This window comes from Tigriopus californicus, chromosome 2 (genome assembly GCF_007210705.1).
Source record: "Tigriopus californicus strain San Diego chromosome 2, Tcal_SD_v2.1, whole genome shotgun sequence".
Classification (NCBI taxonomy): Eukaryota; Metazoa; Arthropoda; class Copepoda; order Harpacticoida; family Harpacticidae; genus Tigriopus; species Tigriopus californicus.
Genome location: NC_081441.1, coordinates 3,719,377 through 3,736,075, shown reverse-complemented (window position 1 = coordinate 3,736,075; position 16,699 = coordinate 3,719,377). Strand labels below are relative to the sequence as shown.

At 39.8% G+C, this 16,699-nt stretch overlaps 1 protein-coding gene across 1 annotated transcript in view; it reads left to right on the top strand.

The window, feature by feature from the left end:
* The window catches only part of LOC131877148 (pickpocket protein 28-like), a 21,550-nt gene that overhangs the window by 4,232 nt on the left and 619 nt on the right, over window positions 1-16,699 (top strand). The window contains exons 2-10 of the mRNA XM_059222749.1: window positions 155-435; window positions 11,241-11,339; window positions 11,405-11,554; window positions 12,865-13,035; window positions 13,686-13,895; window positions 14,710-14,853; window positions 15,076-15,216; window positions 16,026-16,123; window positions 16,398-16,659. Of these exons, the coding sequence (XP_059078732.1) occupies window positions 235-435; window positions 11,241-11,339; window positions 11,405-11,554; window positions 12,865-13,035; window positions 13,686-13,895; window positions 14,710-14,853; window positions 15,076-15,216; window positions 16,026-16,123; window positions 16,398-16,659 (1,476 nt within the window). The 5' untranslated portion in view covers window positions 155-234. The remainder of the gene's footprint in view (window positions 1-154; window positions 436-11,240; window positions 11,340-11,404; window positions 11,555-12,864; window positions 13,036-13,685; window positions 13,896-14,709; window positions 14,854-15,075; window positions 15,217-16,025; window positions 16,124-16,397; window positions 16,660-16,699) is intronic.

Sequence of the window (16,699 nt, the reverse complement as noted above, 5' to 3'; positions counted from 1 at the left end):
AGGGGAAGACCGAATTCTTAGAGTCTCGATGGAACAATCAACGAAGAGGAGGCGAGACCTAGAGGGCGAAAAGTTTCAAATACCAAACTCTCTTGCCAAACATCCAATTTGTCATGGACGATGGGTCCACTTAACTACGTTATTCCCGTTCCAGACCATGCTATCCATCTTCCATTGCTGCCTTGAACCATGGCTCTGAGAGGGATCGGCAGATTTACATGCGATTAACATCCAATGGAAGACGACAGCATGCCAACTTCGAAGCGACGCATTAGTGTCAAGGAGCAATTCCGAACTTTTTGTCTGCAAACCAGCCTCCATGGATGGCAATACATCGTGGAGAAGCCAGCATCAGCTTGGCGAAACGCCTTTTGGGCCGTGATTGTCACGCTCTCCATGGTCACCGCAGGCACGTTTCTCTACAATAACACTTGGGTAAGAACAGAAGTGGAAGCATCAATCCTAGGGTAATTCATGCTTTACATGTGCGATCTAGAGGTGCAATAAAATAAGTGTCACTCGCCACGGTGGTACCCACGGCACTGATCAGGTTTTTGTGCAAATGCCAAGACTTCTAGTAACGATTTTCGTTGTTATAAAAAAAGAGGAGTAACTTTTGCAAAATACCAGCTTGGTAAATACCTCAGGTTAGGTTTTTAATCGAATTAGAACCTGAAAGCAGATTGTATTTTTCAAAATGTTATCAATAGATGTTTAGAGTAATCTTAGTTGCGTTTTCGATTATAATTGTATCAAAATTCATCGACCAAACGAAATAATATTACGCTTATAAATGTTTTATTTGTATCAAATTTGACTACAAATTGTTCCGGATATATCTTTAAGCAATTGCCAAGATATATGATATGCCTTTTCTATGGCCGAAAGGTAAGTAAAATGTTTTCCCTCTTTTCAAGCACGTAGAAAACCCTGAAAGTATTATATTATTATATTACTTTAAACTTGCTTAATGTCAATATTTCACAATTCTGGTGCTTTGCTTGTCAATCGCGACTGTAATTAAGCTTAATCTTTAATTTTGGCAAAATTATATTAACGATGAATAAAAATATGTTCGGTACGTTTAATTCAATCATTGCAAAAAGTGACAAATTTGGAAATCAAACTGTCTCATTAATCGTTAAAATATTTGGGGAACATGATAGGATAGAGCGTCTTTTGGTATTTGCGTAAGAATGATTGTCAATTTTTCATCCTTTCTCAGTTTCAAGTGACAATTCATACTACTTTTAGCTTTTAAAGGAGGCCTATTTAAAACGATAAATATTCTTTCTTGTCATGTCATTATTATGTCTTGGCAATAGTTTGAAAAAAATAAGGCCATTTTTCGATCTTTTGAGGGGTAATATTGTAATAGCTAAGCATCTCCTAGATAGATGTTTGTGAAATTTCATATTAATACATAGCTAAGAGTACTTTCAATACTGATTGACTACGTTTTTGATAGTGTTACGTTTTAATGTACCTTAAGTGATTTAGTACACTTATCCGAGCTACTTGAAAACATGTGTTTTTACAAAAGTTGTTCCTTTTGTTACTTTGACGAAGAAAACCATATTTAGAGCAAACACTTAACCAGAAATTGGAACCACCGTGTCCCATTCGAACAATGATTTTTTTTTGTTTTTCAGTAGCCCTCTGATGGGAATAAAGCGAATTCAAGACTTTTTCAAACCTACTCTCAATTGTTCTCATTCAGGACCATCAGTTTGCTTTTAAATTCCTCTCAATATCATTTGTCCTTTAGGTGTAGTGCTCTTGCTAAATTTGCTAAGAATAAGGGTATGAGGTACAAGGGTCACCAAATGAGTGTGTTTTTAAGATGCTAATTGTTAGTCAAATGAAGAAAAAAACGTGTAAATAAGTTATTCAAATTTGAAAAAAGTTGTAATATGTTTCATGGGAATAATTGCTTGATATAATCTTTCTCATGGACTTATGACAAAATTGACCGATAAAAAATATGCAGTTTTTTTCCCTTTATGCGAACCCAAAATGACCCTTCAATGCAAATCCACGCCTAAGTAGAATATTGAAGTTCAGGTTCATACTTTAAAACGTCCTGAAATCGTAATCCAGCAAATATAAGATGAATTTTCTGTATAAATCATTGTGAGAAAATCTTAGCCATCTTAGTCATGAAATTGTTGAGGAAGCATGGCTGACCTTCTGTTTTTTCGTGGCTGAATATATTGGAGATGTTATAACTCCTTGTCTGTTGACTTGAAACCTTTGAAATTGTCGCTGTAGACAATTTCTGGCTGACTTCTTCATGCAATAACGAAACGCTTGGATGAATAACTCTGCATTTAAGTCTGGAGTAAGTTCAAGATGAACCACTCTTCTGCTTAGACATATGAATATGCAGCACCCATATAGCTGGAGAGATTCCCACCCCGATTCAAACTCCAGCCTCCCCTGAATCGTCTTCCCTTCCTCTGATTGACTATTCCTCTTGGACTCTTTTCAATCAGGGTTTTCTGCTAAGAGAAAGCTAAAGATGAGTTGGAAGAGAGAAAACAGTACGAATCATCAGAGCCTTTTAAAACCTCTGTCATTCCCTTCTTGGTTATTCCACATGCTTTATTGACAGCCGGTTGGGTCTAGTGGCCCATAAAGTCTATGGAAATGTTTGTGAACCCGAACGGGTGGCCAGCCCGTAAATAATGTTGGAGTGCTTCCATGTGTTCCCGTAGTGGGACCAGTTTTCCACAATAAGGTTTGTGGCACATGTGGGCGATTCGTTGTACCTCTCTTTGTGAGCCTTGGATCCAATATCATCAGTGGACTAAGGTACTTTAATCATCTCATCTAGATAAGAGCTGTCCTTTGACCTGACCTTTGGAGAAAAGCTCTTTTCTGTGACGGCGTTGTACTTAGAAAATATGATTAGCTCCTTGTTCCGTCGAGTCCGAGCTAGGAGCATTTCAATTTCACCCCCAAGTTTCTTTCACATGGCATTTCTTAGCCCCGACCAGGGGGGAGCAGACGGCAAGGCCCAGTTTGAATTTCGCACGCATTTTCGTGACGTCACTCCCGCTCATGTCCACGAAATGCATAGCTTGATAATAAATGCAAGGAGGACTGGATTCAAGGCGTATAGTTGGTATAGTGCTTTAAACAATGACATCAAGTTCGATGATTATTGGTCAGAAAACTTGTTAATTATGCAGATTTGATAATAGATTTGCTATGAGAGGGCCATTAACACCTGCCATAATCAATTCCATTGTCATATATAACTTCAGGTTTTCTTTGAAATATGCTGTTTTGAGGAAAATGTACCGCCCTAGAAAGGAAAATCCGTTTTCTTAGCCATCGTATTGTTAGCCATTGTAAGCAAACTAATTTCTAATACGATCTACCACACTCAAAAATTCATGCTATGATGACTTTGGCAGGTCTATGGTCTAATATAGTTATTTCATGCGTTTTCAATTTTATAAGAAACAAAGACTATTAGAAGGCCAGGAATTGATCAAACTTTAAAAATTCTAAGGTTAATGGTTCAATACAGCTATCACTTTTTGTGTGACGTTTCAAAAATGGCAGGGATTTTGTTTTTTGGTTTGGTTTATAACTAGCTTTTCTAATCGCAAAAATTCTTATTCAAATAATTCTCTTTGTGCCAAGCGAATCCCATAAGATTTGGCCAGACTATGGGGACGTTTAGGCAAGCTCTGGTAGGCACGTTTGTTTGCAGGTACCAGAACTTGCCTAAACGTCCGAATACTCGTCAATACATTTTGAAAATGAATGCAATTGGGTTTACCAGTTTTCACTATAAGGGCTCAACTACACCATATGCAAAAATGGAGAAAAATGAAAAAAGCAAAAAGATGGAAACGCACAAAATAATGGAAAAAGATCGGACTAAGTGAAAAAAATGGATTTGCATGTTTTGGACAATCTAGCTTATTAGTCCCCAACCAACCTATTTTTTGGTTGTAGCAAAAATGGATTTATCCACCATTAGTTGTGGTGGAGTAGGTCCGAGGCTGAGCAACAGCGCGATCCAAGTTCTGCAGGGTTGTATTTTCCCAGACAGAATAACCAACGAGACTCCGGGATCAAATCAAAGATTGTTCTGAGGTGGGAACCAAACCAAATCTTATATGGTTCGGGGCCTCGTGCCAAACGACAAGAATAACTTTGCATTCGGTGAAGGAGAAAATAAGCAGATATGCTCCAGCCTCTCCAGTTGTGGAAAATGCCTCGAGAAATGCCAATGGTGTAAAAATTTCGTGAATATGAATGCTTATGCTCACTAGTTAAAGCAGATTAACACTTACCTTGGCTAAAGCTTGTTTAAATTGTCGAATGTTCACTGAATCTTTGCACAGTACATAGGGTACATCAACAACAGAACAGTAAGTCAAATCACTGGCATCCCCAAAGGCAGTAATGAATTCTTTGGGATCAAAAATCGAGTAACATGCAGGAACGCTTATGCTTTACTCTGCACGAAATATGTTTTACGTTCTGCACTTCAGAGGGCGCTTGGTCATCCAGCCTCTACCAAATAAATGGCCGATTGAGCCAATTCCGATTTTACTGTTTTTCCAATTGAATAATAATGCATTTGTGTTGTTTTTGGCCAATTCTATCAAAATCTCATTTATAATTAATGCCCCGGGTCACATAATGTCCGGAAAAGAAATTGCGTTCAAGGCAAGGCATGAGCAGTTTATTTTGCAATCTACCGTGCCTATTCCCGTTTTCTGTGGGCTGTGTAACATTGCAAATAAGGGCTCTTAATTTCTTCCAAAAGGCGTCATTCATTCATATTCATTAAACGTCACGGAATAGCAATTCTTTTTTTTTTTTTATCGTTTTTGCACATTTCCCTACCGATACTGGGAATTCCATTCGCAACAGTTCTAGGCGGAAAGCTAATACATTTTATTTAACTTTCTTCTCATATAATATCTGACCAACCAACGAACTAGAGTTGGTGGATCTGGCTAGCTCTTGCAAAGGGTATAGATAAGAAACTTTGGTAAAAAAAGGAGCCCCAGAGCTATTGATTAATAATTTGAGTGAAGTAATTCAACATTCTAATTCATAAATGCTTGTCAAGCACCTTTCGAAAAACCTAAAGCCATTGTTTATCTAATTTATCTCATAAAACCTTAAGTTAATATTTTGTGGGGGAGAAATTGTGCCATTACATAAAATTTGAGATATTTTTAGACTTATTATCGAATTTCATAAGCAAAACAGAATGTTTATTTTTCGTGAAGATAGTAAGGCTCACGATCCCACAGTACTAGTATACTTTGCCCAAGTTGATCACAACTATTTGTTTGTCCGCACCTTGGCTGGGCAGAGAGCGCTGTTCAATGTGCTGAGAAGCCTAATTGAAAAGCTTAAGTGGCTTGTGAGGGAGAATTGAGAGGAAAATGTGAAACCCACATTTCCATCAGACCCTTGTCTATGTGGAAAGAGGTGGGAGACTGACGACCTTTTTGGAAAGCGACTTGATGGTGCCTGGATTTGCAGGCCGTTCTCTTGACAATAGCCATGAACTGCATCGATGGCATTTTGCAATTCCACGACTGAATAAGCCAAGAGAACCAAAAAAAGCATCATTATCTGATCCCGTATCATAAACCACTTCCAACCAGGGTAGCCTTTTGCCTCACTGGTAACTTTTGACATCATTTTTGAGCCTCGCTCGTTCTTGAGATCGAAGTCCTGCCTGTCTTATCAGATTTAACGAGAAAAAGCTTACAAGAAGCCTTGAATAAGGGTTCTTCCATTACTATTGAAAAAAACACATCTTGGTTCCTTGCCAGTAAGGATGAAAGACCAATGTATTTCCTTCATGTTGTTCTGGTTTTAATAAAATCAGCCAAATAAGTCATAAGACCACGCCCTGGCTCACTAAATTTGCGAGTTTATTTGCTGAAATCACGCATATGATTGTAGCCAAAGTTAGATCCATTGGTACTAACCATACAGACTAAAGCCGTAAAAATGTTGGAGTGACGCTCTTCCATCCGAAGTTCTAATGTGTTCCATTGACCAAGAAGCTATTTCGTTTGATGCTGGATGGTAGCTGAAATAAACGTTAGCCAGCTGAAATATCGTCCCCGAACACCAAAAATAGTGAAAAGAGTCAAAGAACTATGCGGTCCACAATATGGTTGACATCTTGGGCATGTGTCATCGCGACTTTCTGGTTAGCAATAACGATCAAATGGGCCATTGGTTGCAGTTTTGGTTGGGTTGTGCTTGGTTGTCACGAAAGCTACATATAGATTTCCCCAATTCGATGTATTGAAAGCAAAAGATGGAGATTAGATTTCTCGTCATTTAAAATTAGACTCGTTCCATCGGAAGAAAATGAATTTGGCACCTTTAGAACAGAAGTAATCCTTCATGATCAAGTAAATGTTGGCCAGATCAGAGAGAATCGATTAACCATTCATCATAGACCTCGCTTTGAGATCTTCTAAAGAAATTGTAGAAACCCAGAACTATCAAGGAAAAGCAGCGAAAGAACAAAAGTGTTCTTCTTTCAAGAGAAGCAAAATGTTCAACATTCGTTGCAGAAGGCCAGTGTTGGAATCGGTTAGAATGGAAGTACCGAGAAGGCCAAGCAGCAAATGTCCATATTCAAAATAACCCCCCCCCTCCCCCCAGCGAATCTAAACTTGACTGGGGTGGTCGCATGCGATGGGTGGGTTTTGATATTGGATTTCAATACCTCGAGGCCTCGTTTCTGAATTTCGTCACCAGGTCTCCGATTTCACGGGAAACTTCTCTTTGTCCCTTGGGAGAACAAAGGGAATCGCAGGCTGGATTCGCCCTTGTGGAATTAGTCGGTGCTTTTGGTCCTTCAGGGGAAAACCATGGACTATCTTACTTGACTTTCTCCCTTGAGACTGAATATTCAGATACTCAGGTGATTGGGGTCAAGGACGTACAAAGGAAGGTAAAGAAATGAATATATATATATATATATATATATAAATATATATATTATAACATTGCCAAATAAAAGGATCCTTCTTGACTCAAAGGAAACGTGGTGAAGTTCCAAATTGAAGGTGCTTCATTTTGAATCGCTCCCAAAGCTGATGAGGAAACTTTCATGTATATGGAACCAAGGCCACCAAGAGGAAAGTTGAAGCCCGCCGAGCGGCTTCCCCGAGCGTAAACTAAGACCATTACAGGAAAAAGTCAATTACCTTGATCATAAACCCCACCACACATTGGACTAGGTACATAAAGAATCGCTTACCCCGGCTTCTGGGACCACTGGAATCCCAAACAACACACGCTTGCATCATGTGTAGCAACAGGAGATTTATTTTTCACCATATTTGTGAGCCCTTTATCTGGACGACCCAGAAGTCTGGATCGAGTTGGTTGACGTGGAATAAGAATCATGGCTAGCATTTGTTAACCTGAAGGGCAGCAATTTGTCCCTTCGGAAAAGTTCTGCCTCATTGAATCTTGGGGCAGTCGAGAGATCGAGGATAAACGTGGTAGTTTCTAAAAGGCTAAGCAAATACCCAGCTTCTGACAGACCCTTCTGTTTATAAAAGTACGGGGAGATCCCGAACTTTATTTTTTGAAGTCAGGAAAAGGTATGCTTAGACACTGTAACGTGTCGCAGGGTCACATGTCTCATAAATAACCTTCATGATAAGCGGATTCAGTTTCTTTACGATTGAATGACGAACAGGCTTGTCATTGAGTTCCATTGTCACCTTGCCCTGTTAATTCAAATGACTTAATGCGCAGAAAGCATCATTCATCAAGAGGGCAATCAACCACAGGAATCTATTTTCTGAGTGGTTTTGCTTAGAATGTAATTGGATATCAACAATCAGTAATCACACCGTTAAACTTTTGCCTAAGAAACTACGAGATATTCAAATGATTACCATTTTTAGCCTCCTCCCCTCCCATTTTGAGGTGGCACAGAGGTACATGAAGGTATTACAAATTCATATTTAATTAGACATAGCTCTGTAGAGTGGTAAAGAATATGCCGTTATAAACGAAGGAGTGAGATAGTAGTTTGGCTTAAGTTCGGGAAGTTTAACCACTTAGAGCATGAAATCGAATTCTGGGAATCAAACGGATCTTTACAAATGTGGAAATGTCAACCCCTTTTGAAAGTTGGAAAAATGGAACAAGGCCACGTGTGCAGTGTCTCTTGGCATTCAGGGTCTTCGAGAAACTGCTTCTTCTCAGGCAAACAACATGCCACCTTCACGAGGAAGTTAGATTAACATTAAAGTGGATGGAACTCTAAACTCTAAACTCACTGAGGCTTGAACGAAGATGAAATCATCATCTCCAGATTATTGGAGAGCCTCATTGTTGAGGAAGTATGCTCAGCTTGGGCTTCGAGTTGGAGGTTGTGATTTCATGCGCAAACACGAAAAGCCAGACGACCACCACCACCACCACCACCACGAGGTTGATGCCAAAGTCATCCCGGATAATCGCCCCCGGGTCCTGCTAGTAGGATGAGGTTTCAAAACCAGATGAGCTAAAGTCATGCCAACAAATTCTGCCATGTTTGGATGGACCGATTTGGCAAGCCCTTAATCTTGAGTGTTTTAGCCAAGCCCTTGACAGAGATCGTACATTCTAAAGCCGGATCGATGAAACGAGTCATAAAATTGAGATGTCAGAATATGGCTCTCGAAAGAGTCAGCACAAAATGTCAGATGTCCTTGGTGAGTCAGGCGACGGTGCTGTAAAAGTCTGCTGCCATGAATGCATAAGTGAAAATGTATTTCAAGGGAACTCTCAGATTGAAAGGCAATCTCAGATATGGACGCTTTCCCAACCACTCGCTCACGTAGAACAACCAGACAGTGTCATTCGTATGCTTTTGGAAAAAAAGATGCCTTAGTGGCAAAACATGCATAGTTAGGGAGACATCAGTGTTTCATTGACGATGTATGAGTGTCCAGTTTTTGAAATTATAATCAATATTAACGTCTTCAAAAAACACCCACAATCGAAAACAAAAGGAGAGAAAACTTCCGGGTTTCGATTTTTTTATTATTTGCAAGTTGAGATGTTCAACTCAAATGCAAATTTCGACCCCCCCCATCATTTCAAAATATTTGCTCCATTTTTTTGGTGGTTTCAAATAATGCTATCAAAATCCGGATATTTCATTATAACGATGGAAGGCTAATGAATTTTGAATGATTCATTTCGAAAATATGGAAAATATTCCAATCCATTTACGTCATAAAGTGTGTAAAATTATCGATCCAGAAGCAATGAAAACAATCAAGTTTTTTAAGAACTGAAAAGTTTGTTCGTAATCGCACCTTCATAAAGTGGTTTTGGCTTCTCAACGCTTTTAACCTTGGCAAGTAAAAAACATTTAACTTAAGTAGTCAAGATTAAATAAAAGAAATTCTCACCCGGTGGTTGTATTCTGTCCGATGGGTTTTCTGAGCCAACAGCATTTAAAAAAATCATGGTTACTGAAATATTTGCTGTTTCTAATTTCTCTCTGAATGCAGTTTTTTTAGAAGATTAGATCAATAAAATATATCATTAGGGAGTCAAAATTAGCATTAACATACGTGGCTTACCCGAATCTCTCAGGAAACAAGTCACTATTTGCTAGACCGTGTCCATTGTTAAATATGGCTATACTCTCTCTCTTCTGAAGCGCTTTAGTCCAACTTGTAACTGGGAAACGACGACGCACAGTGTGACAACTGCATTTTATTGATTCATATTATACTTACGTCATTCTAATGGCATATGACACTCTAGTCCTGTGGTATGAGGACATTATGGCCATGATAGAATTTATTTGTCATATATCATCAAAAACTTCAACTTCTTAAGCAAAACAAATGCGTGAGTGTTTTTTCAAGGGCTAGCCAGATCCGACAACTCGAATTCATTGGTCGATCAAATAATTCATGAAAACAAAAGTTAAGTAAAATGAATGCATTTTTTCGTCTTGAAGTGCAAGGAATTCCATTCCCAGTAGTAGTAAGGGAGCCCGCAAAAAAAGGATGACTCCCTGTTGTCCTTTATTTGGAAACCTTTACATGTTCATCGAAAACTGGCAGCCAAACAGATCGATCGAATTTGATGACGTATGCTCAACCTTGTTGGTCTCTTAACAGAACAAGTAAAATCTCGTTTTTGTCTAATCTTCTTCACTTTGACTTGTGGATTCAAGTCAACTTAATCCACTATGATTGTTGGGTCCACAAATTCGTTAACTGATCAGTTGCTCTCAAGAAGTCAATTCTGAAATGATGATTTTGAACCAATGACATGATTAGAAAGATTGCCTCCCATCCTCTTTTGAGAGACTGTCTCGCCTCTTTGTTTAGTCTTTCAACCTATATGAAGGTACTAAACGGTTCACCAAACACGTACCACAATTATAAGTTCGTTCCCTGACCAATCTAGCTTAAAAACAACTAAATCAAAGAATCATTCATTTACTCTAAAAGACAGAAGACCAATTTGATTCATCAAACAGTGTTTGAGGACCGCATCCATCCAGATATCAGTGTTCCAGGGAATGGCGAAGGCAACTTTTGGAACTTTGCAAATTGCAAAAGTTGATGGCTCACACACATATTCATTTTACGTACGTACGTACGTTCATACATTGGGCCAAACGCCTGACTCGTGTGGATCCTTTTGACAGATGGACACAACTTGAGGCCCTCCCGCACAGCTCTGAGAATAGAGCAAAGTTTTTCTTGCATTCGCCTTCTCTTTCAAGGATTTCATAGTAAAAGAATGCTTCAACCAAACTAGGCCGTCAAATCCTAGTAAAGTGGATTGGAACCTCAGAGTTTTACATTAGTCTTGTATAAATACAAGGGATTGTAAGTACGTACATTGGACATGCAAACGTAATTGCAATTTGGGAGAGAGCACGATGCCACCCAAAATACCTTCCCTTCCTTCCCGAGAATAAAGTACCTTGAGGTTTAAAAGCCACTTCTTGCAAAGGGGTTGACATTCGCACACACCAATTTCTTACTTAACCAATTTTCAAGGACAATCATTCCAATCGGTTAGAAATGAGATGACCGTTTTTTCTCGCTTCACAACTTGGATAGTTCATTTCCTTTGGGGTCAGATGTTAACGTCAGCGATTTTTAAGGTCTAACGAACTCAATTTATTGGAACGACATGTTGAACTTTTGCCACTCACTCACAACCGCGTGATCTTGGTTGATATTCTTTTTCAGGACTTTGTTCATTCAAATGTGGTGACCACAGTGGACACCATGACTGCTCCTTTGTCAGAAGTATTCTTTCCGTCCGTCGTTGTGTGCAACATTAACCAGGTATGTCCCAACCTCCGTAAAACAACAACCTTCAGCAAAAGTTACGTTTTCCGGTTAAATTTCAGGTTCGTGATTCGTATTTCGAAGAGCTGCTGGCCAATCAAAAAGCCATGGTTCAGCAGAGCCAAGCCCACAACGAAAACTTGACTCTCGTAGAGGACGTGGACGTCAGTGGGACCCATCAATTATGCAAGGACATGTTCATCTATTCCAAAGTAAATCCTTTGCTTGCGAACCCAGATATGACCTTTTCAGTTTGACGAATATGACAACATGGGATTCGATGGAACACTTGTCGAAAGTTGTTTTTATCTGCCTCGCTCTTTTCTTGGCGGTTAGGTCGATCAACGCCATTGTAATTATTTTCCCCTTTGGATCCAATATTGCTTCCATTTTTGATGTGGGACCATTTTCCCTTGGCAAGGTCATGATGTGGAGACACTCCATATGATACTTGGATGTTGCTGGTTTTATTTCAAGTATCTTTTAAGTATTATTTTAACTTGTAAAGCTGGTTTGTCAATAAGTATAGTCCTCTTCATTCTCATCTCCTTCCTCTTAATATCTTGTTGCGGACAAACAAACGTAGAAACACTAGAATACGCTCTAAGGTGCCTGACTTTAACAAGGTATTTATCGCCTAACAATTTATTGACGATCTATTCAAACATCATAAATACATCACCAACCCTTCTGAGAGGCTTTTCAATTCCTATAAGGGTCAAATTAGAAACACTTTGGACATCCAAATAGGGAGAAACAGAAAACTATATATTGGTATACTTGTGGCATTCCACTTGGGCAATATATTGTTCATTTAAAAATCTCTTGATAAAATTATGCATCTTGGAGCGTATTCTCTCGTTTCTACGTTTGTTTGTCTGCACCTAGACGAGACAGAGGGCGCTTCCTCCGCTCAATGAAAAGGGCTATGGATTTCTTGTCATAAAAGTCGTAATCACCGTTGGTGAAATATCATTTTCTTGCTCCGAGATGTTAAATGTGTTAAATAATCTCATTTTCTTACATTGATTGCTTAGCATATTAACATAATCCACAAAAAGCATGCAAACGTAGGTGAGATGTCTAGCAACAAGAAAAAGCAGAGATTAAAACAACGTTTTGCTCGTAAATAGTTCACATCTCTCGTTTCCAACAGAAAGTTTAAACATTATCATTATTTCCACTCACAACCTTTGTTGCGTAGATTGGTAGACTTTTCTCATTTTGGTCAGAGAGATTATCCTTGATCGTAAAGATTTTGTGAGGCAATGCCATAAAACAAGACTAACAAGCTGACTTGCAGAGTCCCCTGGCGGCAAACTTATTGCGTCAGTTTCAGATAGATCGCCCTTCGTTATATCCAACAAATGCAACATATGGCTCTAAAAAGAGAGGAAGCTCATAACCGCTGAGCTATTCTGGACAAGATTTATTGAACTTCCTCTCCCTCCCGCCATTTTCAAACTGCAACTTTTTTATGGTTCAAACTGATCTCTATCATAAATCTTTGGACTCGTTTCAGTGGAATGGTTCGACGACATTTTCTTTCGAAAGTGAGCGGGACTTTGGAACGGATTATGGCATCTGTTGTTGGTACACGCCTCAATTCAACTTTACCGAAATAGTTCGGGTGAGCCACGAGCAAGGCCTCGAGGAACCTAACTGGGGACACTGGTTCACCAACATCGAAAAGGTACAAGGACATTGCCTCCACCATGAATCTCACTTGCATAGTTTTATGTCGTACTTTGTGTAAGTACGTACAACTTGTTCCCAGAGGTGGGGACACCTTCAATGTGACCAAATCTTCTGAGCACACATAGCTTTCAACATTGATCACATTCAGGTTTACGATGCTCAGAATTGCACCTCTTATTGCGGAGATGCTACCAAACGTCCGAGCAGAGTTCTTTCGTTGTACAAAATTGTGATACTCAGCCTACTTCAGAAAAGGCTGATGTTCTTCACATTTCTTGTGATTGGTTTAAATCTGGTTTAAGAATGAGAATAGTGGAGCATCTGTACAGACGGATAGTCCCCTACTATTGACATTGCAACATGAATAATTTTGCTTAAGTAAACGTCAGATTATCCACCCATTGCTTCACTAGACTGAGCACTGCATGGTCGCTTAGGAAGCGATTGACAACTGGTTGATAGTATTATTCAAGCCAACAAATTGGTCTTTTATTGTTCATTGGACATACATCTAGATATCCATGCATTTTGTTTTAAGTAATGAAACCAAAACAAGACAATAGACAGAAAAAGGCTCTTGAGCGAATTGATCATGTCCCCTAATGTCTCGGTTTCTAATGTTTTGTGTTCCAACTTCTAAATTAGGGTGCGAAAACCGGCAAGGACAATGGCTATACCATGTTGTTGGACATCGAGAGCTTCGATTATAAGTTTTTCAACGAAGGGTCCGAGGGCTTGAAAGTGGCTTTAGTGCATCATCTGGATATGCCCATCATGAGACAAATTGGTTTCCATATCTCCCCAGGGACTGAGAATCAAATCGCCGTGACCCCAACTCTCATTTCAACGTCCAAGGTAAAAAAGAAATATGGGACAAGTATGGCTTTCAGGACAAATGAGTCACATTATACGCTTCCATGGTCAATGCTACCAAGTAGTCCTAAAAACCTACCAAAAACAAGGACTGTAGTAGACCATCTTGCCAAAGAGCCTTCCAAGGTTGCAAGGCCCTCAGTTTTTTGCTTGAGGTCCATTACTTTTTTTCATCGGCAATTTTTCTTTGGGAAAAGGTCTAAACGTAATAACAGTTTACTATTCTGCATGGGTATGTATTTCTGGTTGCAAATTTATGGTCAAAGTAGCTTCATGTTATCATCACATTTTATGATCTTAAGATAATCATGTCAATTTGACAGGTCCACCGATTGCTTTGAGGCGCTGCTGGTATTGAGGTGTAATGAACAATCAATTCCGATTTTGCTTCGTATTTGGAATCCATGTTATTCTAACTTTGACGAAAATACTGTCAAGACATTTCTATACTATCTCCATCCAGGAAAGACACTTATAGCTGGGGCAGTCAACCAACGTATGGCCAATGAAAAGCCTCAGGAACACGGGTCAATATTTTACCACTTTATACCACCCCATTTGCCTGATAAGATGAAAGATATTTTAGCATTTTAGAAAATCACCCACTAAAATTGATTTTAAGTTCGGCACATTAGGATTTCTCTGTTTCAAGTTTCAAGCTCTTTGTCCTAGCTGGATTAGGTTTTGTTAATAAGATGTCTAATGAGAAGATTGTGAGGGCTGATCTTCATGTTCAGCTTTTCGAGCTTCCACTTGAGTTTACGTGTGCGCACTGAAAAAGTCACTTTTCTTCCAGCATGCTGTGGAGCGATTCGTTCCTGAGCAACGGGACTGCTACTGCGAGGATGAAATCTCCTTGAAGTATCTACCCAGGGACCATGGATATCGCTACGAAATGAGCAACTGCCTCTTTGAGGCCGCCTTTGAAAACATCCTTGAGGTATGACTTGTCAGTTCCCAAGAGAGGGAGAGGGGAAAGTAATATACGTATGTAGCACTACTTGCATGTAGTAGTGAGTGGTCTCTTAAATTTTCAAGCCCAGGCTCTTGAGTGCTTTTTTGCCTCTCCAGAGCTTGCACCCAACCCCAGGCGGTTGTTAATGGTCAACCAGGCGATGTGTTGAGGAGTAATCGGATGTTTTCTTGATTCTTTTGGTTCCAGCAATGCAACTGTTTTCCTGGTTTCCACACAACTGGAGATGAATCACATTCTGCCAACTATTCGACGTGTATTGGTGATGATCTGGTTTGCGTCAATGAACTAATGAATCGAATGGGTCAATTCGATCATGTGGTTTATCAGGTAAGGCGGCGAGAGAGATGAGAGAGATTCCAGCAAGCGGAATACCAAATCCCTGGAAATCCCAAGGCCCCCACGAAGGACAAAAAGAAAAGTCCCTAGTTGAAGCTTTAAACTAGTCCTTAGTCAAGATTTAGTCGAATTTGCCAAAACATATGGGTATCAATGCTGGAAAACTAGTACATGAAAGATCCTCTCTTAGATATCAGTTCATTTCCGCTTGAGCTTTCAAGAAAGCCAGACTCATTTTCATCACAATCGATGGGACAATCAACTTCCTTGAAACGCTCTTTGAAATGGAATGCATCCATCGTCTCTGGTTAAACTAGAATGACGCCCTACGTCAACAGAAGGAGAGAACAATCTGTTGAGTTAGGAGAGCTCGTTTCCAGTTCCAGATGCAAGTGTTCCATGATATGGCTCAATCTACTGTAGGTAGCCAGACCCTACCTCAGATTGGTTCACCGATGTTCAAGGTTCCACTTGACCGCTTCCTTATACCAAGATTTATTATGGTTAGACCACAGAAAAGGGAGAGCCAGATCTTACTCTTGGTGATTCCAAGTACGTGCCTCAAGCTTGATGATAAGAACACCCGACAGGAATTATTACCCCCACAAAAAGAAATCGTCCTTGTCCGTGCAGAGGCTAAGGAACGACGAAAAGTTAAAGGCTTGATGATCCTTTTGTTTTGGATCTGGTCCATTCTTTGGGTCAATCGAGGAGAGGTGCCAAAATGCACTGAATCCAAGCTTCAGGGAGCGATGTTTTGTTCCCTGGTTCTTATCTTTCTTTCGTTCTTTCTTTTCTAGGGGAAACAAGTGAAATGCCGGTCGAATTGCGAGGATCAGATCAACTCGGTGTTTGTGACCTCGTCCACTTATCCGAACAAGCATGTTTTCGTTAAAAGGTGAGATGCTTGTTTCACATTCAGACAGGAAACCTCCTCGCCCTTTCTCGTTTTAGAGACAAAAAGAGGCTAGGGTTCTCTATCAACAAAGGAACTTGACAAAACCATTCCAACCTACACGTAGAGCTAAAAACTATGAAATCCTCGCAAACGCCTTACTTTCGGCTCAATAGAAAGGGAGCGAGTGGGCTTTTTGAGATTCCCAACATGTTCCATGGTTCCAAAGTAAACGAGGTATTGAAGGAATCGTGATTCCTTTGGCTTTCTTTTTCAGACCGGAGTTCTGCTACACCCTGATCCGTTTGTTCAAAAAGTGCAATTCCTCCAAGAGATACCCGGTTATGCGAGCCTATCCCGGGTTATGTTTCATTCTCGAGGAGGTGGATTTCCTCGAAAGCCGATGCCAAGATCAGAATGTCCGGTGGAAGGACATTCGAGAGTTCATTCCCAATTGCAACGACACCTTCTGCCCCCTCGAAGAAATAGTATGGATGTACGCCAGAAAGAATATGGCCCTTTTGAACATTTTCATCAAGGTTGGTACTCCTAAAATCCTGTTACTTGGCTCTAAGATTA